Source organism: Setaria italica, chromosome I, assembly GCF_000263155.2.
Source record: "Setaria italica strain Yugu1 chromosome I, Setaria_italica_v2.0, whole genome shotgun sequence".
NCBI lineage: Eukaryota > Viridiplantae > Streptophyta > Magnoliopsida > Poales > Poaceae > Setaria > Setaria italica.
The window spans coordinates 33,852,569-33,877,601 of record NC_028450.1 but is presented as its reverse complement, the minus strand read 5'-3'; the positions used below and the strand labels follow the sequence as shown (position 1 = coordinate 33,877,601).

Sequence of the window (25,033 nt, the reverse complement as noted above, 5' to 3'; positions counted from 1 at the left end):
AATTTTGAAACTAAGACAATTTGAGCACCAACATTATCTGGAGAAGGGTTAATTCTTCCCATAAGATAGGCTTATTTATAAGTAAGCATGCACTAGATAGATCACAGACTAGCTATTTCAATTACATCAGCCAAACAACCCCAGCTAGAAACTGACCATTGGATGGTATAGACTATGGGCACAAAGGTCAACAATGTGGGATGTTATATTATTTGAAATTGCTAAAGTGGTATAAGAATTGCAGAATTATTTAGGAGCTTCAGTCTAGACTTGAGAAAGAGAATGCAGAAATAAGCATACATTTCTTAGATAAGGTATCGTTCATAGTATTCAGCTATATCATGTCTGCAGCTGTAATGTCAGGACCAAAGTTTTGTAGCTCAATTAAGTTGGAAAATTACATTCTCTTGGCAATAGATTAAATTACAGTTCAACAGCATTCAACTGGATGGACTATCAATACAAAAACAATCGAAGTCCAGGATGAGAAAAAAGTTGGAAGGGAGCACCGTCGCGACCTGAGTGCCTGATCCGCACACAGCACGTGCAGTCGTTGTCCACTATCTTGATGTGCAGCTCTGCGAAGGTGAAGTGCTCCGTCCACAGCGTCAGATGAAGAATTGTCATACTGAGCAGCATCATGTCCCATCCGAGCACATGTGCAATGGAGCTGGACTTGCGAGGGAAACGATCTGCACACAACTAGAAACAATTATCATCGCTGTTAGTTCGAGATCAAGTAATTAAGCTCACTATAATCTACATGCATACATGCTATCAAATCGATGATCAGCATTCAGCAGAACATGACACAAGCAAAACATGTGGCAACCAAAAACCCCATGAAGAGAATACTAGATATATCAACTAGCCAACTGTATACATTCAAAAGCAAACTCAACTGCTGATGTCTTTTCATTGGTTTTAGGAAAAAAATATAACCATGAATTACTTAAAAATTTGATTAATAAAAATTCAAACTACAAAACTTTCAATAAGATTAGTACAAACTTTCAATTCTATTACCACACAATTAACACAAACTTTCAACTTGAAAACTTCACATTAATTTGCGCACACTTTTGAATTAATCTTAAAAATTCTATTGGTTTGTAAAAATATTTTGATTAAATGTCTCAATTTGATGTACATGGGCTTTCAACTTAGGTTAGGCATCCACCAATCAAGCATGTAACAAGCATAGCGATCTCATCATAAATTTGATGGTGGAAGCGAAACTTGTGGTTGTTGTGGTAGGCAGAAGCGAAACTTGTGGCTGTTGTGGTAATCGGTGCCAGTGTTTGTTGTTGCAAGATTCAATGAAGAGATGCACAATGATGTCTAAAGATCCATCTTGGCTCTAGAGGCACCGTGCATCGACATTAGCACCAGCTAGCATAGCGCTTGATAATATGTGGCTGTCTCCTCCGGCAATGGAGCTACTTGCCACAAGTTGTGGCTCATCGCTTCAATAGCATAGCCCCATTGTTGTATTGGCTCCGAAGAGAAAACAAACCACAAAGGAGATGAAGGGGAGAGAAAGTGGATATTAATGAGTGAGTGACCGGGCAATCTTTGAAGTCAATGTCTAGCGGGCAAGATCCATCTTGTTTGGTCGTGCCACTTGTGGCATTTTCTGTTCCCTTTATTTCTGTTGGCGCTAGAAATCACCTGATCGAATTCCCAGCGTCGGACACACGACCCGGGAGAATCTGCTTAGCTCCTGTTCGGGTGATTGCCCTGGTGCGGTTCGCGCGGCGTGCCAGCCAATCTGACCTGTTGATTGGCAAGGAAATAAACGTGTCAGTTCCCAGGGGTTGCGATCGGCTAAAGTTCCGATCTCAGGAAAGCTTATCAGCGAGTTGGCCGATTTGCGGTAATGAAGGAAATCGGCTATGAGGCAACCGATTATCAAGTAACGTTTGTCGAGAAAACTACTAGAGCAATCTAAACAACGTTAAGATAGCAACACTAGGAACAGATTCGATCGGCTATGTGAAAAAACGGTAAATTAAGTAGCAAGATATAATAAAGCCGAAGGTTCTAATTCCAAGCTGGATAACTGGTGATAAAACTAGAACAACAGGTAAAACCTATAATTCTAGTGAATATCGATAACTGGTGAATAAATCTAAACGAAACGACAGCGATGCGCCCGAAGTTAAAGCTTAGATATTACTCGATAAGCGGAACTTACAGAATTGGCCGGAGATCAAGTTGATGCAGCCCTGCCAACCCGCACGAACTCGTGGAAAAAGAGAAAAAGTGTTGGCGAAGTCGCCTGCTTGAAAGTAATTACGAGGAAAAAGTAGTTTGTTGTATTGAGTTGATTGTTGTTTACAGATTTACAAAGGTGGCTATTTATAGCCCCGTACAAACGACTCCTTATCCGACTAGAACTCTTTCCCTAAATCTAAACAGAAAAACCTCTTATCCGACTAAAACTCTATCCCTAAATTTAAACAGAAAACAAATATTTACAAGTACGATTCGTACTATTTTCACGCGCTTCATGGGCTGACCCCTTCTTCATCTTCATAATCTTTTTTAAGCCCACATTGGCCCAACTATTCCAACCTCCTAATCGGCCAATCATCTCCTTGGCATAGGGGCAACCGACCAGGACCCACACGTCGAGGGTTCAGACTCATCCCGACCCTTGGGACTAAGGTCGGACGAGGCGGAGATCCTCCCTCGTAGGGTCGGGCGCGTCCGATCCCAAGCCTCAGGGGTCGGGCGCGGCGGAGATCCTCCCTTGAGGGTCGGGCGCGTCCGATCCCAAACCTCAGGGGTCAGGCAAGGCGGAGATCCTCCCTTGGGGTCGGGCGAGGAGGAACTCCAAAGATCAATCGGCCGATCCTCGACTGTAGCATCATTTGGCCGATCCTTGACTGTAGCAGCAATCGACCGATTTCCAATCGTCGCCCTTGTATCTCGCTGCATCTTCCGATCTTTTCTCCTCTTAACGCCGATTTTACACGTGTCAAAATCTGGCGTCAACACATGCCCCCCAGTTTCGGAGTAAAACATAGTCTTTACTTCGAAATTCTTTTTAACTTCACATCCGAAACAAACGCCACGAAAACATCCTTCCGTTTCGCGGTCTCTAACTTGATGATTGCAATCTTTTCGAAACGGGCGCCCACGACAACCACTACTCCCGAAAAACTCGAAACGCCGGCGTGGTTAAAATTCCATTTTTACCCCTTCTCAGACCTTCTTTAAATATCAGCACATCTCGTACTCCTTACGAGCTCACGTCCTTCTTCTCCAGCGCACAGGCCTTCTTCTTCCTCCAATACTTTCCTCAATCCTCAAATTCCCCAGCTCCTCCTTCTCTTCGCATTCTTCTCTACTTTTCCAATGGCGGCACCTTCAGGCACCTCACCAACGCGCGAAGGTCCAGAAATGGCGCTTTCGGCGGAGATTCCAGTAGCGACGGTGGCGACTCCATTGACGGAAGAAGGAGCTCCATCGGCGAAAGCTAAAGCCTCTATCGAGATCCCATTGGCGGCTTCATCCTCTGCAGCTGCATCGGCGACTCCGCCGATTACGAGGAGCTTCATTCTGGAGGTTATTACCGACTTCCCTTATCGGTAGTGCATTTATCTTAGATCTAATTCTTACCCTCACACCCCCTTTTCCTTTTTAGGCAGTTAGGCATCGCATCACCATTCGCCTCACAGAAAGTCTCGGCCTTATCTGCCTCGAGCCCATGGGGAACCCAGATCCTACCGACCTGATCAACTTGGAAACTCATAGGATCCACTTCAAACAATCAACCATGGACCTAGATCAATGGTCGGGTACCTTTAGGTCTTGGCCGAACGAAACCCCTGGAATGGTACCAGCGGATAGCCGCCTCCAAGAAGCTCCAATGGGATGAGCTCAAAATTGGCCAATGCATTGACCTATCCCTGTCCCAAATGGAATGGAATGAACCATTAGTGATGGCAGCTTCTTACTTTTGGTCTGATGCTCTCAACGCATTCTTGTTTGGACACGGACCCATGACCCCCACATTGGCCGATGTTGTCTTGCTGACCGGTCTGGACATCACTTCCCCGGACACTACTTTCCGCCTTATAGCCGCAACATCACATCGGCTGGACACAAGGGGAATCGGCGGGTGGAAGGGCTTCATTAGATGCAACAAAAGGGCCGGATCTGTCGAGAACAGAGAGTATACGGCCTTCCTGATGATGTGGCTAGAGAAGCACTTCTTCTGTGGGAGAGCAGCCGGTCCATCTACCAATACCCAGGCTCTGGCCGAAGCACTATCAATAGGGAATTCGGTTCCTCTCGGAAAGCACTTACTGGGAGCAGTTTACCACATGCTTCATCAAATCGGTATCAAGCTATCCCAAGGGGAGCCGATTGGAAACCCAGGTGGACCCTGGTGGTTTGTTAACTTGTGGCTGAACTTGTATATGAGTGAGATTTCTCAGCAGCGAGTGGAAAATATGACTTTCCCCAGCGTTGAATCAGAAGAGAACCTCACTGTCCGACGCCGGTGTATGTCCTTTGGTGAAGCGGCCTCGGCCTTTACTGGTTGCTCGTATTCTGCGGCCAAGGTGGCCGAATACTTTCGGTGCTTCTACAATGGCTTCAATGAAGATGTAACCATCTGGTTCCCTTATCGGAGAGATGACTCAATCTTCGAGCTCCCTCCTTGTTTCGACTCAACCACCAGCCGATTCGATGAAGATCTCACAGATGAGTTAATTAAACCAGGGATCTTACCGGACAACTTCTTCTCAGGAAAAGATGCCCCCACGTATGAATTCTACAACCCTTCTGTTGCAGCGCGACAATTCGGCATGGGACAACTGCCGATTCGGGCATACTTTATTGGCCGAGCAAAGTTCAGAGATGAGCTCACCAAGGGCCTTGACTACAGTCGGCTGCGAGATCGGGTACCAGACTCTAGCACCATAGATCTGAATGACTGGATAGTAGCTCCCTTTGCTGTCCAACAATTCAAGTTATGGTGGGCCGAATGGAAACAGTACCTGTTCTGCGCCTCCGCATCAATGTACTGCAACCTTTTGGATCCAGCCAACATCGATCCGAACGCCGAGGTATTTTCCCATAACCGATCTTCATTCCTTTACTGATGCATTTAAATATGTATACTAACATCTTGCTGTTATTCTAGTCTGAAAATAATGTTCCCCCAACACACAGTCGGAGTGGTCGGCCGATAGAGGATCATCACCCCTACACCATTTTCCCTCTTATCAGCTATGATGCTCCTTCCGTAGATGTGATCGTCGGCCGATCGAAGCAGGCGCGGAAGAAGGTTACCAAGAAGACCAGTCGCCGAGTACGAACTCGTATAGAATCGGCTGACCCTCCTATGATCACATCGGCAGAAACTTTGGCCGCATTGCCCCTTCCAGCTGCTGGAGAAGTGGACACTCAAGTCATCACGCAAGCTGGAGCGGCCGCTGCATCATTACTGGTGGAAGCTATGCAGGTAAACTTGTTGTCTCATCTTGCCGATTACCATCCTCATACTGACTCATCTTATTTTAGACTGCACAAATCCCCCCTGTGGACTTGCAACAATCGGCAACAACCCAATCGGTCATCTTTCAGGAAGCCGGCCCGAGCACAGCACCAATCACGGTAGAGTCTTCTACTCATGATGAATCAATGGAACCAGCACCTGAATCGAGGATAACAGCCTCCCGACCGCAACTCGAAGAAATTCGTTTTAAGGAGGTAAGAGACTTCTTCTCCTTACTTGGCCGATTCGCTACCATCATCGGTTGACTTGTCCCTCTTCTTGTCTTGTTATTTCCCAGGAACAAGACACTCCCAACAACAGCCTTTTCTCGTTTGCGGTCGCACTCTCTGATGACGAGGAATTCGCCTCTCGCCAGGTCACCTTGAGCTCTGTTCCTGATGACGTCCGTGCCAAACTCGCAAGCATCCGATCCCTTCTTCAAGAGGACATCGGCCGACTGGTAGAAGATGCCTCGTCGATTCGGCAACTTTTGGTGACGTCAGCGGGCGAGTGCCAGAAGAAGCCTTGGCGCCGGCCGCATATATCGAGTCAATGAGGATTCCGGTCTTTAGGGCCCTGCGCCACATGGCCGATCGCGCCAAGTTGACCAAGACTCGTGAAGAAGAAGATTCATATAAGCGTCAAGCTCAAGAGGTGCATCAACAGATTCATTTTCTGGAGGACTCTCACCCGGGGATTGTTGGTACGATAGATCACCTCAAACGCCGAAGGGCGGAACTTGCCAAGGAGATGGAGCAGGTGACCAAGGCAATAGATGTCGAAGAGAAGAGGCTCCAGGAACTCCCCTTCGTCATCGCCGATCTGAAGCGGGAGAGGCAGCACCTAGCTCACGAAGCCCTCAAACTCCACCGCAATGCGTTAGAAGTCTCCGGATCGGCAGAAGATGACCAACGCGTCCTGGACTCTGCCGATCAGATCCGGCGCCGAGCGATTGCGGCTATCGATGCCCTTCTGTAAAAGTACTGGCAGTTTTTGTACAGACATTTAATGCCCCTTTTGACCGTCCTTTGCGGCGGGCCCTTTATTTATTACCTTTTTCACTTCCAATGGGACGCGTCTTACCAAACATCTACGCCTCCCTTCCTTATAAATGCCGGCCTAGGCCCCCGTTCCGAGAGTACCAGTCTAGCTCGGCTTCATCTTCCCAACCTGCTTTCGTCGGTGCGCCTTTCAGTCATGTCTTCTTCGTCCTCTTCCTCTTCCTCTGTTAATCAGGTGAAAGCTTTGCCCTCATCCTTTTTCTTAGCTTAGATTTTCTGAAGGGAACCACCTTTTTTAATCGTTACTTTCCACAGCCACGGCGCTTCAGCCCTGAACTCGAACGAGCCATCGGACTCATGCACTCCGATGAACCGTTGTCGCAAGAGGACAAGGACTTAATCAGGGCTCATCGTAACGAACTCCAAGAGCATGTCCCTGCTAACATCCGACGGATCTGGGATTTTTTGGACGGCAACGCCCGCCGGCGACCTCAAGCCGTCAGAAGCCATATGCTTCCTCAACAAGTCGTCCTAGAAGATGCAGCAGCAGGAACATCACGCCCGGCAATGGACCGGAGCCACCCTCTCCCCCGTCAAGTCGAAGCGGAGGCTGCGATGAAAGAGATAGAACAAGAGTACATCCGTCTTCTGATAGAACTAGGTCGGACTGAGAGAGAGCGTAAGAAAAAGTGTGGTTAATTATTTTTTGTTCTAAGGGCGACTTGTACCTTGTCGGCCGTGTAACCCACCGTCCGTACCGAATGAATACATCGGCCGATTTGGACGATTACATGTTTTCTCTAGACGAACTTTTTTATATCGGCTGTGTGTTGTTTATCGTGGTCGATCCTTTATGCTCCCACCCATATACTAGGGTAGTACCTTTTCAAGTACCTTCCGTTCAGCGCCCTAGTAAACTCTTCTCCTTCGATTGTTTCCAGAATATAAGCGTTTCCTGGAGCACATCTGCCGATTTTATACGGCCCTTCCCATGTAGGGGACCACTTTCCGAATTTAGGATCTTTCGACCCAATCGGCAATACTAACTTCCAAACCAGGTCCCCTGGAGAGAATTGTTTGACTTTGACCTTCTTATCATACCACCTGGCCACTTTCTTCTTGTTTTCCTCGATGCTTATCAAAGCTCTCAATCGTTGGCCAGCCAAGTCATCAAGCTCCCTCTTCATGAGTGAGGAGTAGTCGTCGGCCGTCAACTGGTCCTGGAGCGAAGTGCGTCTCGACCCTGCCCTCACTTCCCATGGTAGTACTGCATCGTGACCGTACACCAACTGATAAGGGGACAACTTGGTGGACCCATGGCAAGCCATCCTGTATGCCCATAGGGCTTCAGTCAAGCATAGATGCCACTTTTTCGGCTGCTCCTCTATCTTCCTCTTGATTAACTTTATTATCCCTTTGTTGGAGGATTCGGCCTGGCCGTTAGCTTGGGCATAATATGGAGAGGAGTTTAACAATTTGATTCCCATATCGGCCGTGAACTCCTCGAATTCTCCTCATGTGAACATTGTCCCTTGATCGGTTGTGATAGTCTGGGGAATGCCGAATCGGTAGACAATATGGTCCCTTACGAAGTCGACCATGGCAGCCGATGTTACGGCCCTTAACGGAATTGCTTCCACCCATTTGGTGAAATAATCGGTGGCCACCAGGATGAATTTGTGCCCTTTGATTGATGGAGGATAAATTTGGCCGATGAGGTCTATTCCCCATCCTCTGAACGGCCATGGTTTGATAATGGGATTCATGGCCGACGCGGGCGCACGTTGGACATTCCCGAATTTCTGACAATCCTGGCATCCCTTATAATATTTGAAGCAATCTTCGAGGATCGTCGGCCAGTAATACCCATTATTCCTGATCATCCATTTCATCTTATGGGCCGACTGGTGGGCTCCACACACTCCTTCATGGATTTCTCCCATCAGAGTCTTAGCCTCCTCTGTTCCCAGACACTTGAGTAGGACACCGTCAATTGTTCGGAAGAACAAGTCGTCTTCCAGTAGTACGTATTTGGTAGCATGGAAACGCACCCGTCGATCCACTTTCTTAGATGGATCTTTCAGGTAATCAGCAATTTCTTTTCGCCAGTCATCGGCCGCGAGCTCCAGAGCCATAGCGCCTTGAATCGGTCGATACCCAGATGCGTGTTGGGCGAGCTTGTTGGCATCCTCGTTGTGATTCCTTGGGATGTGTTCGATTACTGCCGATTTGAACTCTTTTAAAAGTTGCAGGCAATCTTCGTAATAAATCCTCAATACATCGTCCTTGCATTCGGACTTCCCTGTTAATTGATCCACAATAAGCATGGAATCCCCAAAAATTTCGACAGAATCGGCCTTGACTTCTCTTAGCAATTGTAATCCCTTCAGTATAGCTCGGTACTCTGCTTGATTGTTAGTGGCGGCCGCTTCTATCGGCAGAGAAAAATCATAGCTTGCCCCCCGAGGCGATATGAGGACGATGCCGATTCCTGATCCGACCCCACATGACGATCCATCAAAGTATAAAGTCCAAGGTACCAGTTCCACGAAGGTAGCCTCTGGTCCGCAGTGTTGGGCGACGAAATCGGCCATGACCTGACCCTTGACGGCTTTCGCCGATTCATTCCGAAGGTCAAACTCTGACAAAGCTAAGATCCATTTGCCGATTCGCCCTTTCAAAATCGGCAGTGACAGCATGTATTTTACTACGTCGTCTTTGCATACGACCACACATTCCGCCGACAGCAAATAGTGCCTGAGTTTGGTGCATGAGAAGTAAAGGCATAGGCTCAACCGCTCTACTGGAGGATACCTTGTTTCAGCGTCCAGAAGTCTTCTACTGACATAATAAATTACTTGTTCTTTTCCCTCGAACTCCTGGACCAGAGCCGACCCAATAGCTTTTTCATCGGCTGATAAATATAGCTTAAACGGCTTACCAGTTTGAGGAGGGACCAATACCGGCGGTGAGACCAAGTACTGCTTGATATCTTCTAGTGCCTTGCGTTGCTCTTCCCCCCATATGAACTCCTGGTCGGGTTTCAACTTTAATAGTGGTGTGAAAGCTTGGATTCGCCCCGATAGATTAGATATGAATCTTCTGATGAAATTCACCTTGCCGATTAGAGATTGCAACTCAGTTTTATTCTATGGGGCCACGACTTTGTTGATGGCCGCTATAGTCTTCTGATTGATCTCTATTCCTCGCTCGTGTACCATGAATCCTAAGAATTGTCCGGCGGATACGCCGAAGGCACACTTATTCGGGTTCATCTTCAACCCATGTTTCTTAGTGCATTCCAACACTTTTCGCAAATCGGCCAGATGTTCCTCGTGTCCTTTTGACTTAACTATGACGTCGTCGATGTAGATTTCTACCAGTATGCCGATGAGTTTGTGAAATATGTAGTTCATGGCTCTCTGATACGTAGCGCCGGCATTTTTTAAGCCGAAAGTCATTACCACCCACTCGAATAAACCAAGGTGACCTGGGCATCTGAAGGCCGTTTTGGGTATGTCTTCTTTGACCATAAGTATCTGATTGTACCCGGCGTTTCCATCCATGAAACTAATAACCTTGTGTCCTGCGGCGGCATCTATCAGTACATCGGCCGTCGGCATAGGGTATTCGTCCATTGGTGTGGCCTGATTAGGATTCCTGAAATCGACGCACACATGTAGCTTTCCATTCTTCTTGTATACTGGTACAATGTTGGAGATCCACTCGGCATAACGGCATTGCCGAATAAATTTCGCTTCGATTAGCCGAGTTATTTCGGCTTTTATGTCCGGTAGGATTTTAGGATTGCACCGCCGTGCAGGCTGTTGATACGACCGATATCCTGGTTTTATGGGTAGCCGATGTTCAACAATAGATCGGTCTAATCTGGGCATCTCATGATACTCCCAGGCAAAACAATCCTTAAATTCTCTTAACAAACTTGTTAGTTTACATTTGTATTCCGGATCTAAATTTGCACTAATATATGTCGGCCTTGGTTTGGTGCCATCGCCTAAGTCTATCATCTCTAATGAATCGACCGACGTGAACCCGTGCCCTAGCTTCCCATCTTCTCGGGCGAACTGATCCATTTAATCTGAGTCTTCAGAGCCGACTGCTCGGATCGGCTGTAGGCCAAAATCGGACACCTTCAAGAAGTCAGTATCCCATACTCTCCCGGATATGCACTTGACGGTTTTGCAGCTCCACTGCTGCGCGTCGGCTGCTGCGATGCTGTATGCGGAATCGGCGGTGACCACCTCGATGTTGTCGCCGACCCATTGTACAAGACATTGATGCATTGTAGATGGAACACAGCAATTTGCATGTATCCAGTCTCGGCCAAGTAGCATGTTGTAGGACCCCTTACCATTAATAATAAAGAAAGTAGTAGGAAGGGTCTTACTGCCGATGGTGAGGTCGACACAGAGGGCGCCGCGAGCGGGGGATACGTTGCCCTCGAAGTCCTTGTGCATCATATCTATCTTGGTTAGGTCATCATCGCCCTTCCCAAGCTTCCGGAGCACGGCGTATGGCATGATGTTGACTGCAGCTCCTCCGTCTACCATTAACCTAGTGAGGGGTCGGCCGTTGACATGCCCTTTAAGAAACAACGCTTTCAGGTGTTGCCGTTTGTCGTCTTCGGGCTTCTCGAATGTGGCTGTCATTGGCTCCAAAGCCAATTGCGCCATCCGTTCTTCCATCGCCGATATGTCCTGTCGGTCGGCAGGAGTCATGAACTCCATCGGCAGTATGAAAACCATGCCGATGTCGGCTACCGATTCGTCACCTGTCGGCTGCCGATTCGTCACCTGCCGATTCGTTGCCTCCTCTGTCGTTTCTTTTGGGGCGCCATACCTGAGACCTGCCTTCCCTTTTGTCCGTCGTGTACTGTTGTTCTTCTTCCTGTTGTTCCCATTGGCGGAGACGCTGGATTCTTCGTTTTTGAGATTTGGTCAATCCATCGGGACACCACCTGGGGTTCACTGGTTTGGTTCGTGGCCTGGCGCGTTCCCATTCTGGTTCGCGTCTTAAAGGGTTCTCGTCTGACACTCGAGCATCGGTCATCTCTTCAAGCTGACTGTGGACGCTGGCCCTATTTTCTGGTCGGTCATGTCGATCAAATCTGCCCACCGGCCCATCATGGCGCCTGCCTTCTGACCGGTCATACCGGTCACTTCTGCCCCCCAGCCGATCACGTACGGGAGGGCGTCGGTCGTCTTGGTCGCGCCAGTTCCTGCTGATCGGCTATGGTTTCCCGTCTCTGGAGCGAGACCTGTTGAACGGCCGATTGTTACGATACGGGCCGTTGCACTCCGGGCAATTATCAGCCGAAGGTAACCTGAGGTTGCTTTCCCAACAGTGGATGAAGAACGAGCATCTCCAGTGATCTTCATGTCGCCGCATCGCTTCTTCCCGGGATCTTGAGCGTTCATGTTGCCGCTGATATTTGTTGAGCAGGAATTGGGAAGTAATGCGTGGTTCTCCTGATCCGCCGTCGTCGTCTTCCATCCGTCGCTTCCCCTTGACGTCTTTAGGCGCCGCTTGATTTCTGGGGTCTACGGCGCCACTCTTCTTAGCCGATTCGGATGTCAGCACCTTGGTTTGGAGCGAGTTCTTCCCTGTGTCAACCATGTTGGTGGGGAAGGGGTGCTGATCGATCTTCATCGGCTTGGCTGGTTTTGTTGGCACTTCAAATTTAAGTCTGCCCTGCTCAATGGCCGTTTGTATCTGCTGCCGGAAGATTTTGCACTCATTAGTGTCATGGGAGGTAGCGTTGTGCCACTTGCAATATTTCATCTTCTTCAGCTGTTTGGCAGAAGGAATGGTATGGTATGGCGAGAGCTTGATCTATCCTTCCTGGAGAAGGAGGTCGAAGATTTTATCGACCTTTGAAGTATCAAAGCCGAACGTTTCTGGCTCCTTTTTGCCGAACGGACATGATATCGGCTTTTTTCCTTTAACCCATTCTGCAAGACCGACTTCTGCATCTTCTTCGGCTTCAACCTCTTCCAAGTATGCCACCTTCTTCTGGAAATTCCTTCGTGGATCGAAAGAATGTACTTCTTGACCAGACAATCGGTGGACGATTTGGCTCAAGCTCTCAAACTCCTGTGAGGCGTATTTTTCCTTGATGTGAGGCAGGAGACCTTGAAAGGCTATATCAGCCAGTTGTGCATCAGTTAGAGCCAGAGAATAGCATTTGTTCCTAATTTCCCGAAACCTCTGCACATACGAGGATATCGGCTCGTCACTTCTCTGCTTGAGGCTGGTCAAATCGGACAGCTTCATCTCATGTACCCCGGCGTAGAAGTATTTATGAAACTGCCTCTCCAGATCGGCCCATGTAATAATCGAGTTGGGCGGTAAGGTTGTGAACCACTGGAAGGCCGACCCAGACAACGACGATGAGAAGAGCCGCACCCGTAGAGCATCTTGCGCCGCTGCCTCTCCGCATTGGATGATAAATCTGTTCACGTGTTCTACGGTTGAGGTGTCGTCCATCCCTGAAAACTTGGTGAAGTCAGGAACTTTATACCGATGGGGAAACGGCAGTAAGTCGTACGTAGACGGGTACGGTGTCCTGTAGGTGTAAGTCTGCACCTTCGGATTCAAGCCGAATTGTTCCTGAATCACTTCTGCTATACGTGTCGACCAGTCCGGCTGTTGCTGGTAAACTGTTGGCTGAGGGACTGGTACGTGCTGGTATATCGGCGGCGGGATGACTTGATGCTGAGTGAAAGTATGTGGCATTTGATGTGTTATAGCCGGCTGCGTATTCAGGGTCGGCTGTTTGAATGAGCCACTCGGACGAGGCGGAGATCCTCCCTCGTAGGGTCGGGCGCGTCCGATCCCAAGCCTCAGGGGTCGGGCGAGGCGGAGATCCTCCCTTGAGGGTCGGGCGCGTCCGATCCCAAACCTCAGGGGTCGGGCGAGGCGGAGATCCTCCCTTGGGGTCGGGCGAGGCGGAACTCCAAAGATCAATCGACCGATCCTCGACTGTAGCATCATTTGGCCGATCCTTGACTGTAGCAGCAATCGGCCGATTTCCAATCGTCGCCCTTGTATCTCGCCGCATCTTCCGATCTTTTCTCCTCTTAACGCCGATTTTACACGTGTCAAAATCTGGCGTCAACAATTTCTTATTGTTTCATGCAAGTCAAATGAATGATTAAGAATGAAAGAGAGGTTGAAGGATAAATATGGGTTTGGACCCTTTAACACACATGGTTAATCATATACACTTGGCCCAGCTATGAAACCTACAATTGAGGTCTTACTGAAACTCGAGGTTGCTAAAGTTTTGAGCGCACATGATATTTAGAGTTATGCATATGACTAGTGTTTTACTTAGATGCTAAACGCTAGACGGTCGGACACCCTCCATTTAGTGTTTAGACAGTTTAGATGCTAAATTAAACGCTTTACACGGTTTGCACTGTAACGGTAAATATGCATATAAATATTATAGTCAACTATATTTTTTCAGTAAATACAATTTGAGTTGTGCACATAACACAACATTCTCCCACTCGTGCCCAAAATTATCCTACCAAAACATGTTTCTTATTGCTTACACAACTATCTAAACGTGTGTTTAAGTGTGTAAACACGTGTAAGGGTGTAACTCCTGTTTAATTTTACCGTTTACACCATTTTTTGACCAAGTTGACCAGTACATGTGTTTAGTGTTTAATTCAGCGACTAGGCTGTAAACTACACGCATACCCTCTGCCTACAACCATGGTCATTGTTATAGGTGGGACGGTGGCCTGGGCGAGTTGGACCAGGCCATTGCGCCCTTTAACGTCTCTATCAATCATATTGAAAGACACACATGGGATTGGTCGTAAATCATCATAACTCATCGTCGTGTCACACCCGGTTTTAAAGATAAAACCAAGTGCATTGAATACATGTGCGGCAGGATCAAGTTATACACATGCACGATATAAGTGGATATCAAAGACACTGCCATAACGAAATAAAAGGAGTATTAACTATTATTACATGACCGAAAGTCTCAAATAAACTACAAAGTCTAATTATTACGCAGCAGAACTCCAAAGATAGCAACAACTCCACAGGCAGCTGACCGAAGAACTGTACGCCTAGAACTCCTCAAAGTCGTGCAAGTACTCCTCCAGATTAGCTTGGTCTAGACAACGGTTTTGCAAAGGTGAGTACATTTATGGTTGATACTAACAAGTCATGGGGAACAGTGTAGTGTAAGGCAAATCAAGGTATGGCTAAGGCTTAAACAACATCAGCTTTTAATTTAGTTGGTCAAATTTTATTAACAATTAACTAGATGTAAGTTTATACCACCCAAAATTAAACAAGAACATACATAAAGTGATAACATAACCATGAATAAAGTAACAATAATTTAAGCCCATCTTTTGATTGTATTATCATGTGAGGGTTCAGGCGGCTCTTAACCGTGAGCACGGTTGATCGATCATTTTTACACTCTGCAGAGGTTACACATCTTTACCCCAAGGCACGTAAAAGTTCAAAAGAACTTTGGACCCAACCATGCGGTGTTTGCAAGGCACCATACCACACTTCCGAGGTGTAATTGCATAGGGACGTTACGAGCCTTTACAAAAATTCATTAGTCAGTGGTACCCCGCTAAGGTTTTGGTGTCTGATGTGCACAACCTATCACAGGCCGCTAATGCAATGACTCAGTCCCCCCTCTTGCCTCATCACGAGTAAGATTACCTCAGACTAAGGTTTCTAATTATTCAGCCAAGACCAGAGCCATTTAGTCTTCTGGTAGCACTATTTTTCTTGATGGTCGCTCCATGTTCCGATTAAACATAATGGTCTTATATTAATGGAAGGTATACATAAATAATACCAAATTAATAATGATTTAGATTAAACCATCATAACCATATTTGAGCACTAAGCATAAGCAACCCAACATAAATTTAACTCGGTTGGTCAAGGCATAGGTAAATAAAATCTAGGACATCCTTAATTGGGACCCATCAAATTTAAACTATATTGTGCATGGCAATGTTGTATAGAACATGAAAGTAAAGATGAATAGGACTTAAAGAAATGATCAAGGACACAACTTGCCTTCTTGATCTTGCTCTTGCTGTTCGTACTCCTCGAAAGCTTGATCTTCAAATCCCTCGAACTATTGATCGTCTACACACACCACACGAGGACATACAAGCAAACAAATGCAATACATAAGAAAATAGTACACCAATCATAATAAACAGAGAAAATAAGTTTACAAAATTATTCTACGCATTAAAACGAACACGCGGACATAAAGAACGCCAAAAACGGACCTATAATGCAAAAACTGCGTTGAAAACAAGATGCAGGGACATAACACTGCGAGAAACCAAACTTCTAGGGACCCAATTTTTAAATAGTTTTGAACTGCGGAAAGCTGGGGCGCAAAAAGGGAAAACCGCAGGGGCTAAAACGCAACAACGGCACGGCGCGCGGCTGTTGACTCAGCTGACTCGATGCGGACCGTCGGATGGCGATCCGACGGCTTGCAGAAGGAGTGCTGACGTCAGCGACGGCGAGCGGCGGCGGAAAAGGGCAGTTCGACGGACTTGCTCGGAACGAGCCTCCGGGTGCAGATTCGGCCAGGGATTTGGCCAGGGGGTAGAGGAGGAAACTGCAGGCGCGATAAGGGTGCCACCGGCGCGGAAACCTGCGGCGGAGGCGGCGTAGATCGCACGGCGGCGACGGCGCCCCGGTAAGCTCGGGCGAGTGGAAAAGATGCACACAGGCGAGCGCGAAACTCCACGGACGGCCTTGAGGACCTTGTGCGTAGCTTCGGGGGGCGTTGTTGGCCACGGAGAAGCGATGGCGGCACAGATCGACGACGCACGAGCGGTGGCGCAAGTGCGAGCTTGCGACGGCGCGGAGCTGTAGATGCGGAAGCGGTTGCGGTTGGGGAGAAAAGAAGATAGCGGCGGCAGCCTTTTGTACGAGCCCTGGTGTGTGGGGCCAGAGGCCAGGACGGACGCGGCGCGAAGCAAAACTCGGACTCGAGTCCGAGCAGAGAAGCGGCTCTGGAGCAACGGGTGCGGGCGAGAGCTGGCGGAGGAGAGAGATGACACACGGGCCCCACAGCGCAGCAAGAGGAGCTGCTGCGTGCGGATGAGGGAGCTGGCCTGGCTGCTAGCTGCTGGCTGGGCCGGTGCTAGCTGGGCGGAGGCGAGGCTTTGGGCCGCTGCTGGCGGATAGGCGCTGGGCTGCCAGGAGAAGAAACGGGAGATGCGAGGGAGGCCTGGCCGCTAGCTGGGCCAGCCTGCTGCTCGTTGGGCCGAGCGGAGGAGAAAAGAAAGAGCTGCGCGAAGGAAACCAAAAAAGGGCCGAAGCCCAGAAGTTGCAGCTGCCAGGAGATTGCGACGGCTGGAAAAGAAGAAACTGACGCTGCAGTTAGCTGCTGCTCCCATTCAGAAAAGCAGAAATGCAGGCAGGAGATCGCCACTGAAACCGAAGCTCTCAAGGCTGAACTGGGTCTGTTTGGAAGCACTCCACTCCAAATTTTTTAGCTCCACTCCATCAACTCCACCACATTGCAGCTCCACTCCACCAACTCTAAAAAAATACCAGAGCTGTCCACATGTTTGGCAAAATGCACAGATTCAGCTCCGGAAACAGAAGGTGTTGCTGTGTAAAATCCATTATACCCATGTGAATGGGTCCCACTTGTCAGTCTCCTTTAGTTCTCCCTTTCTTCTCCTTTGCTGGCAGGGGCGGCGCAGCGAGCAAGGCGGGCGGGGCGGCGGGCAGGGGCGGGCGGCACGAAGCGCGGTGGGTGGGGGCGGGCGGTGCGGTAGGCAGGGGCGGCGCGGGGCGCAGCGGGTGGGGGCGATGCGGCGAGCAGGGGCGGCGCGGCAGGCAGGGGTGGGCGGCGCGGTGGGCACGACCGGCCGCGGTGGAAGGCAGGGGCGGCGCAGCGGGCAGGGTAGGAGGGGGCGACGGGAGGATTCTTTTTGTTTCGCAAACCGGTAAGTTATGTAACGAGTGGCAATGGTGGGTAAATACCCACCAACTCCACGAGGAGGTCTGTAAATGGGGTTTTTGGAGCACCTCTTGAGGTACTCCAAAAAAACGTGGCTCTACCCCCCCCCCACCCACCCACCTTTTTTCTGGAGCTGGAGTTGCTGGAGCTAGACGCGTTTGGTTGCGAAATTTTCAAAGTTGGTGGAGTGGAGCAATTTTTCGTGGAGTGCAAACACCCCCCTAAACTGGACAGGAAAACTGGAGCCAGCGCAGGACTGAGGCCTTGTTTAGTTGCCCTGAATTTGGGTGCCCAAAATTACTGTTGTAGTACTGTAGCACACTGTAGCGTTTCGTTTGTATTTGTGAATTATTGTCCAAATATTAACTAATTAGGCTCAAAAGATTCGTCTCGCAAAGTACAATAAAACTGTGCAATTAGTTTTTGATTTCGTCTACATTTAGTACTCCATGCATGTACCGCAAGTTTGATGTGACGGGGAATCTTCTTTTTGCATAGTGTCAAAATTGGGAGTTTGGGTGGAACTAAACAAGGCCTGAAAGGAGCTGGCGCCTGTTACCACTGCCAACAGCAAATAGGACCGAAGAAACTTGATAGGAACTGACGACTGAACTCCAGAATTCAGGACTAATAAAGACTTGCTGACAGAAAAAAAAACTGAAACTGAACACAGGCAAAGACTTAGCTGAAACTGAAACTCTACAGAAAGAAAGAAGAAAAGAAGAAAAGCCACCCAAAAGCGAAACTCGAACTCGAAACCAATCAAACATGATGAAAACGATGCAACGGCATGGATGCACAAATAAAATCCTATATTTCATTATTTAATTAGAAAAATGCTTAAATGCCTAGAAAATGCAAAAATTGACCTTATATGCCTTAAACAAGTAAAAAAAATTGGTTTCTAGCAAATTTTAACAAATTGCAAAGTTGGAGATTTTGGGTGTTACACATCGTTAGTAGTATAGAGCGAGCTTGTTGGCCAGGCCCAAACACTTTCACAAGTTCCACCTCTGTGGCCGGATCAAAAACTATGAAACACCCTCGCAATAATGGGGTCAAAAAACTAGCTAATGTTGACCTCCAAGATGCGTCTAGGTGACCTTTAATCCTTAATATGTTCGCGGACATTTCACCAAACATCTGGCATGCACTCTCCACATGGTTGCTCCTCTTACCAAAATCCGAGTTGCTACCCTCAACGATTTCCTCATGGTTGTTATTCTTGCTCAAATATGGATACACGTGAGGAGGAAGCGATTTAGGGTAGATTACTTATAAGAAAAAGATGATGTGTCTACTGTTATTTTTTCCCTCAAATACGTAAAAGAGCTACACATGTTTGTATTAAGAAAGAAATGGTAAAAGTTTAATTACACAACGTGCGTCGCCTTTAGCTTTTATATATGAAAAAATATAGCCTGACTTCCTCAAAAAAAAAAAACATGCGTCGCCTTGTGAACACACTGTACATGAAACCTCTAGCTTAATTTTACATCAATCAAACAACTGCCTGATCAAAGTGGCCAAGCCAGCTAGCTATCACTATGACTAAGAGACAACCTAGATGCTCTTGCTGCAATCCACATCTCTGCTTCGGCCTTGAGCCCTTGATCCTTCTTAGTGTTTCAAGGTTAGGTTGATTCATCATAGCTGTCCGACTGAGATTCAAGCTGTTTGGCAAGTATTATATCGTGATGATTACGTTCACTTGTAGGTTGCTACAAGCATCTAGCATAAGTGTCAACTAATCTAAACATAATTGATCAATAAACTTTTCCTGTATAATTTCTCATTTTTGTGATCAATGATTCATACATCAACATCGGGGCATGGAAAATGAGAAATCTTAAAACAATTAAGGGTGGACTTTTGCACAGCTAGAGCTTCTGAATTCTAACCTATGGTGGACCTTTGCATAGCGTAGCTAGGATAAGATGCTGCATTTGGGCTAACCGTTGTTTTCAAGTAAATTTGCCTTTGCGGTGTCCCCAGGAGTGGGAATTGCAATTTTCAAACAAAAATGATGCCTGATTCGCTACTCTTACCATGCTAGTATAATGCTATTCTTCCTCTTCAAAATGAAAAAAGTAAAATGCTAGTCTTGCCAGCTTATAAGGGCATCTGCCACCAATTTTACATGTAGTTAATGACGCAAGTTTGAAAGCTCTACGACTAATTTGAGCATAACAACAATTCCGTACTTTTAACTGTATGTTGCAATTTTTACAAGTTCAGCCATCAGCCTGGTGTCAATTGCTGTGTTGTTTCGCTTGTACCCCTCCCCGGCCGCAGAGCAGACAGTAGACGGCACCGGCGACGAAAAAGCTGACGAACCAGGCATTGTTGTACGCCGTGGCAAATGCCTTCGAGACACTCGGCAGGACCCCAACTTTTTGCAGGAATCCCGGCACGATAGGCGCAACTCCGGCTGCCATCGCCGCCATCGCCGCGACGTTGAAGCCATTCTGGAAGTAGTAAGGGCTGCCGCTGTCCTCCGAGTACAGCGCGTCGACGTCTAGAGCGGTGCGCCGCACGATGTAGTGGTCGGCGAGGATGACCCCTCCGATGGGACCCATGAGCGCAGAGTAGCCGAGCAGCCATGTGTAGACGAAGCTCTCGCTGGAGCTGAGCAGCCGCCACGGCTGGAACGCGATGCCGAGCAGCGCGGTGACGAGCGCCCCCTTGGCGAACGTGAACCTGCGGGGGCTCATGCTGACCAGCGCGTTCGCCGGCGCGACGACGTTGGCGGCAATGTTGGTCGTGATGGTCGCGAGGCCGATGCCGAAGATGGCAAGAAACGTCGTCACCGGCCCTCCGATGCGCCCGAGGAGCTCGATCGGGTCGGAGACAACGTGGCCGAAGATGGCCTCGGTGGCGGAGGTGATGGCGAGCCCGGCGAAGGTGAACATTCCCATGAACACTGGCAGCCCGGCCTGGCCGAGCACCTGGTCCGCCTGGCTCCGCGCGTACCGCGCGAAGTCCGGGATGTTGATGGCCACCGTCGCCCAGAAGCTGATGTTCGCGGTGAGCGACGGGAAGAAGACCTTCCTGAACTCGGCGCCTGTCAGCCTAGGCGGCAGCGACAGGATGCGCCCGAATCCACCGGCGGAAGTGTAGGCCCAGGCCAGCAGCGCGGAGGTGAGGACGAAGAGCACCGGCGCCGCGAACTTCTCGAGCTTGCGGATGCCCTCCATGCCGCGCATGATGACGCCGAGCTGCGCGGCCCAGAACGCGAGGAAGCACGCGAACTCGAGCGGCGCCGCGCCGAGGCCGGGAACCGGCGCGAGCAGCGGCTGGTACGACTTGAGCCGGGACGGAAGGAGCAGGAAGATGGCGCGTCCCCCGATCCATGACTCGATGCCGAACCACCCGCAGCCGACGAGCGCGCGGATGACGGCCGGGACGTGCGCGCCGCGGACGCCGAAGGCGGCGCGCGCGAGCACCGGGAACGGAAGGCCGTGGGTGACCGCCGGCGCTGCTGTGAGGACGAGCGTGACGAGGACGATGAGGTTGGCGAATGCCACAGTGGCGACGCCCTGGAGCGCGGACATGCCGAGGTCAACGAGGCTGCCGGCGAGGTAATAGGACGGCACGCCGACGACGAGCCCAACCCAGAGGCTAGCTAGGTCCCACGCCGTCATGGTGCGTTCCGACGGCGGAGTGGGGGCTAGGTCCGACTCACTCGACGAGGACCTGGGGCTCGCCGGTAGGAGTCGCCGCGGGGGCGAGGCCACTGTGAGCGCGAGGCTCGGCCTGCGCGGGAGAAGTGGCAGCCGTGGCGCTGCCTGGGAGCTCGACGCCACGAGGCGGTGCTGCAAATGGGTCGCATGGCGCGCGGTGATGGCCTTGGACATCGCCATGGACATGGCCATGTCCGCCCGGCCGGAGAAGCAGGGGAAGCAAAGGAAGGAAGGAAGGAGAGGATTGGGGTGGTTCTTGGAGCTTTGCAGCTGAGGATATGGGGATCTTGTTGCTTGGTTGGTTGCACTGCGTGTGACTGTACAGCCGGGCCCGCTGCTGTTGACAGCGAGGCCTGATTCGTTGAGGGTTCGGTTGCCGTCGGATTGTGACTACAAGAGTGAGACCTCAGCTGTAGGATGGCAAATCAGAGGGCAGATGATTTGGCTGGGGTATTTTAAGCGCCATTAGGTGCGTGTTGGAGATGTTTTGCCCATGAGGGCGACTGGTTGTGGTTGATGATTCTGTACGAAACTACTCTCTCTTTTGGCAGGATCCCAGGCTTCTTCGACATGTTAGGCACTTGGGCCATGATGCCATGTGATAGGCAAGATTTATGTTTACGACGTGATCTCATCTGTGCTGCTGCGCCATTGCACTAATTTCTTCAACTTGTCCTTTGTTTATTTTAGAGGTTCTGTCATCAAATGCCATTATCACGTTTGGTGTTGAAACTTGGAGGAGAGTACATTTTTCCTTTTTTTAAAAAGCAAGAAAAAAAAGTAGAATAACAAATCTCGATTGGGCCTGTATGTTGAACAAACTTTGGGATGGGCCAAGTTACGAGCCAAGTGAAGATAAGTCGACCAGGGCGGACCGAGTTTCCTAGTACTTCCTGGGGCCCAAATGAAATGCTGTGTACTGAACACGAAATTGCGAAAATAAGCTGCTCTAAATTCTCAGCAAAAATCTCTGAAAAATAAATATTTTCGTTATGAAAAGCGAAAAATATCAATAATATTTACTTGATAATATTAAATTGTCAACAGGTCTTTACCAAACCCCATGAAAAAAAACAATTTACAGCAAAGAATATAAAGTGAAGAAAGAAATGTACAACAAACCAAGGTAATCGTAATACGAAAGAAGGCAACTCTCAAATCAGTCAATCCACACATAGCCAATCCTTGAAGCATAGAGTATCACGCAGGGTCGCGCGGCTCAGATGTGCACGTAGCAGGGCACCCGGTGGAACGAGGTCGGCGACGCGAAGTCGATGGCCACCGCCGGGCAGCTGGCGCGCACGGTGTACTTGCGCGTCCTCACCACGCCGTACCGGAACCTCACCTTGGCGACGACGTGCACGTCCACCGTCAGCTTCCCGGCCGTGCGCTCCCTCTTGATGCCCTCCTGGACGTCCCGCGGCAGCGTCCAAGCGTCGGGCGCCGCCCGGGCGGCGACGTCGACCCGCGTCTCGTCCTCCGGCGACTGGGTGAACCCCGGCGCGTGGGCGCCGGCGAGGTACGTGCCGTTGTACCACACCCCGACGTCGAGCCAGCGGTAGGACACGCCCGCGCGCTCGTTCGGGTTGAAGGCGCGCAGGGTGAGGTCGAACGCGCCCGCGAGCCCGCCGGCGGCCGTGAAGTTGAAGCCCGTCGTGGAGGCGTGGTCGACGGAGAGGACGAGCTTGGACGGGTGGAGGAAGAGCCAGAGGAGGACGACGATGACGACGACGACCGCCACCGCCAGCAGCGTCGCCGCCGCGCACCGGAACGTCGACGGCCGTGTGCGCCTGGGCTCTGCCATCTCCGCAACACCCGATCGGTCGATCGATCAAGAAGGTTTGGCCACTGGAACTTTTGATTTCGTGCTTGAGGTTGAGGGAGGGCGTGCGGTTCTTTCCGTCGTAGCTAGCTGCTCGTAGCGATTCCTCACGGACGTTGCATCAGTGCCGCTATATAGTGAGCTCGCCCGATACTTTGAGTGGCGAGTGGAGCGTTCTACACGGGTCGTGACAGGCTGTGGCCGCTGGAGTAGCCGGCGGGTTTCGAAACCACGCGACGTGCGCTGGCCATGGCCCGTGGGGCAGCGAGCGAGCTCGATAGCTCATCGCATGGCGCTGTAAGCGTTGTTCTGAGGGCCGGTGTGGGCGGTTTGGATGGAGCTGTGGTTTTGGAATTGGAATCCTTCTGCCTCACTCCTACTCCGGCGGAATCGATTCGGAGGGAGGGAAAGCATAATGGCAACCGGCCCCGCGAGTGTGGATGGCATGCATATCTTGGACTATCTAAGAATGTGCTCACACTGATCTTTAACTTTTTTGGCAAAAAGATGGGAGTTGTAGAAGAGCCAAGAATGTGCAGAAAGAAACTGGAGAAGGGTCTCGCCCCACCGGCCCGGTACATGTATAGCTTTGACAAGATGAAAGCAGAGTATTTCGCAACGTCTCAGGATGTGAGGTGACCTTACGGCCTAATCTGGGCCCATTGTGGCAATATGGAATTATCCATCCATCCACAAACTGGAATTTTCTCTGGCTCCGATCCACAAACCGGCCCAGCAACGTCTTAAAGGCGCCAATTTTCGACCAAGTCCGAATTCGGGCCAAGAGGCCAAGAGCAAGACACGTGCAACTTTTTTCAAGCAAACGGCAAGAGTCTTGTTGGCATAGGAGTACAAAGAAGAAGACGACGACAAACCTATAAGACGGTAGTGACCAACAAGCCATCATCATTGCTAAAAAAATATAAACCATCATCACAACACGAAGTCACTTCTGCACTGATGATAAAGTATGAGATCTCACAAAGTATCACCCTGCCACAACAACATGGTCATTCATTCAGCCCCCCGGCAACTCTCCTTCCATGCATGCTCTTCGTCACCAAACAATGCGGCACCGTTGGAGCAACAGCGACACGCCGGCACGCCATGCAGAGCAAGGAGGAAGGAGCAAAAAGTGCACACTAAAAACGAGCAAGGAGCAACAAGAGCTAGCTAGAAACTGTAAGGCGATCGATCGCACCCAACAGCTGCTACTCCCATGCTTCTCGATCTCAGTAGTAAATCAAGGCCCAAGCTAGCTACCAGGACCTTCGGTGTCCCTTTTCTGGTGCTATTTAGGAAGTGAGTCTAGCTCAACTGATTAGAATAGGAGGTGTGATCGTGCACTCTAACCACCTAGGTTCGAGTCTCCTTTAGATCAAATTTAACTATTTCTTCTTCTTAATGAAAAATCGCCTAGCTACTCCTAAGTTGATCTATTTTATTAAGTTGATCTATTTTATTTTCTGATGCTATTTGATCGCGACTAGTATCTCTCGTGCTATCAAAGGAAAGGATGATTCGTCCCTAGCTAGTCCAGCCGGCTCAACCGAAAATTCAACTATTTGCCTATGAAACCTCAAAGGAGGGTATTATATTGATCAAGCAAAGATCCCATATTTACCATTTGCTTGCTTGAAATACTTTATTGGCACATGAACCCATTACTGCCGCTCATGCACAGTACAATGAGGTTGTGATTGTGACTGGTTGAGCTTCCTCCTGGAATTTTGCCAGGAGTCAGGCCCAAACCTAAGACATATGCAAACCAATCACCCCGCCCGGTGGCCCGTTCCCCAAGCTCGCTGGTGCGTGCCGCCGTTGCCGTCCAGCTCCAACTCCAAGGCACCTTTCTCTCTTCTCTCCCACCTCATCTTCACTAGCTCCCTCCCTCCCTCACTACCACCGGCAGCTCACCGCCTATACCTCCTCACACAGTAGTGGGGCCGCAGAGCTCGTCTGGAAGGTGAGGAATCGACGGAGTAGCCGGATCTGGCC

The 25,033-nt window shown here is 49.6% G+C and overlaps 2 protein-coding genes across 2 annotated transcripts; both read right to left on the bottom strand.

Annotated features, from left to right (window-relative positions):
* Window positions 1-19,612: 19,612 nt before the first annotated feature.
* LOC101769388 (purine-uracil permease NCS1) lies at window positions 19,613-21,456 on the bottom strand. Its single transcript, XM_004953334.2, has one exon. It carries the CDS (start codon window positions 21,403-21,405, stop codon window positions 19,783-19,785), a length of 1,623 nt encoding a protein of 540 aa, XP_004953391.1. The 5' UTR covers window positions 21,406-21,456; the 3' UTR covers window positions 19,613-19,782.
* A 750-nt stretch (window positions 21,457-22,206) lies between these two features.
* LOC101768985 (uncharacterized protein At1g08160) lies at window positions 22,207-23,175 on the bottom strand. Its single transcript, XM_004953333.2, has one exon. The coding sequence runs from the start codon at window positions 23,015-23,017 to the stop codon at window positions 22,433-22,435; it is 585 nt and encodes a 194-aa protein (XP_004953390.1). The 5' UTR covers window positions 23,018-23,175; the 3' UTR covers window positions 22,207-22,432.
* Window positions 23,176-25,033: the final 1,858 nt, after the last annotated feature.

What these genes read in the sequence shown, in the direction of transcription:
- LOC101768985 (XM_004953333.2), bottom strand. Translation starts at nt 23,017, where the DNA reads ATGGCAGAGCCCAGGCGCACACGGCCGTCGACGTTCCGGTGCGCGGCG.
- LOC101769388 (XM_004953334.2), bottom strand. Translation starts at nt 21,405, where the DNA reads ATGGCCATGTCCATGGCGATGTCCAAGGCCATCACCGCGCGCCATGCG.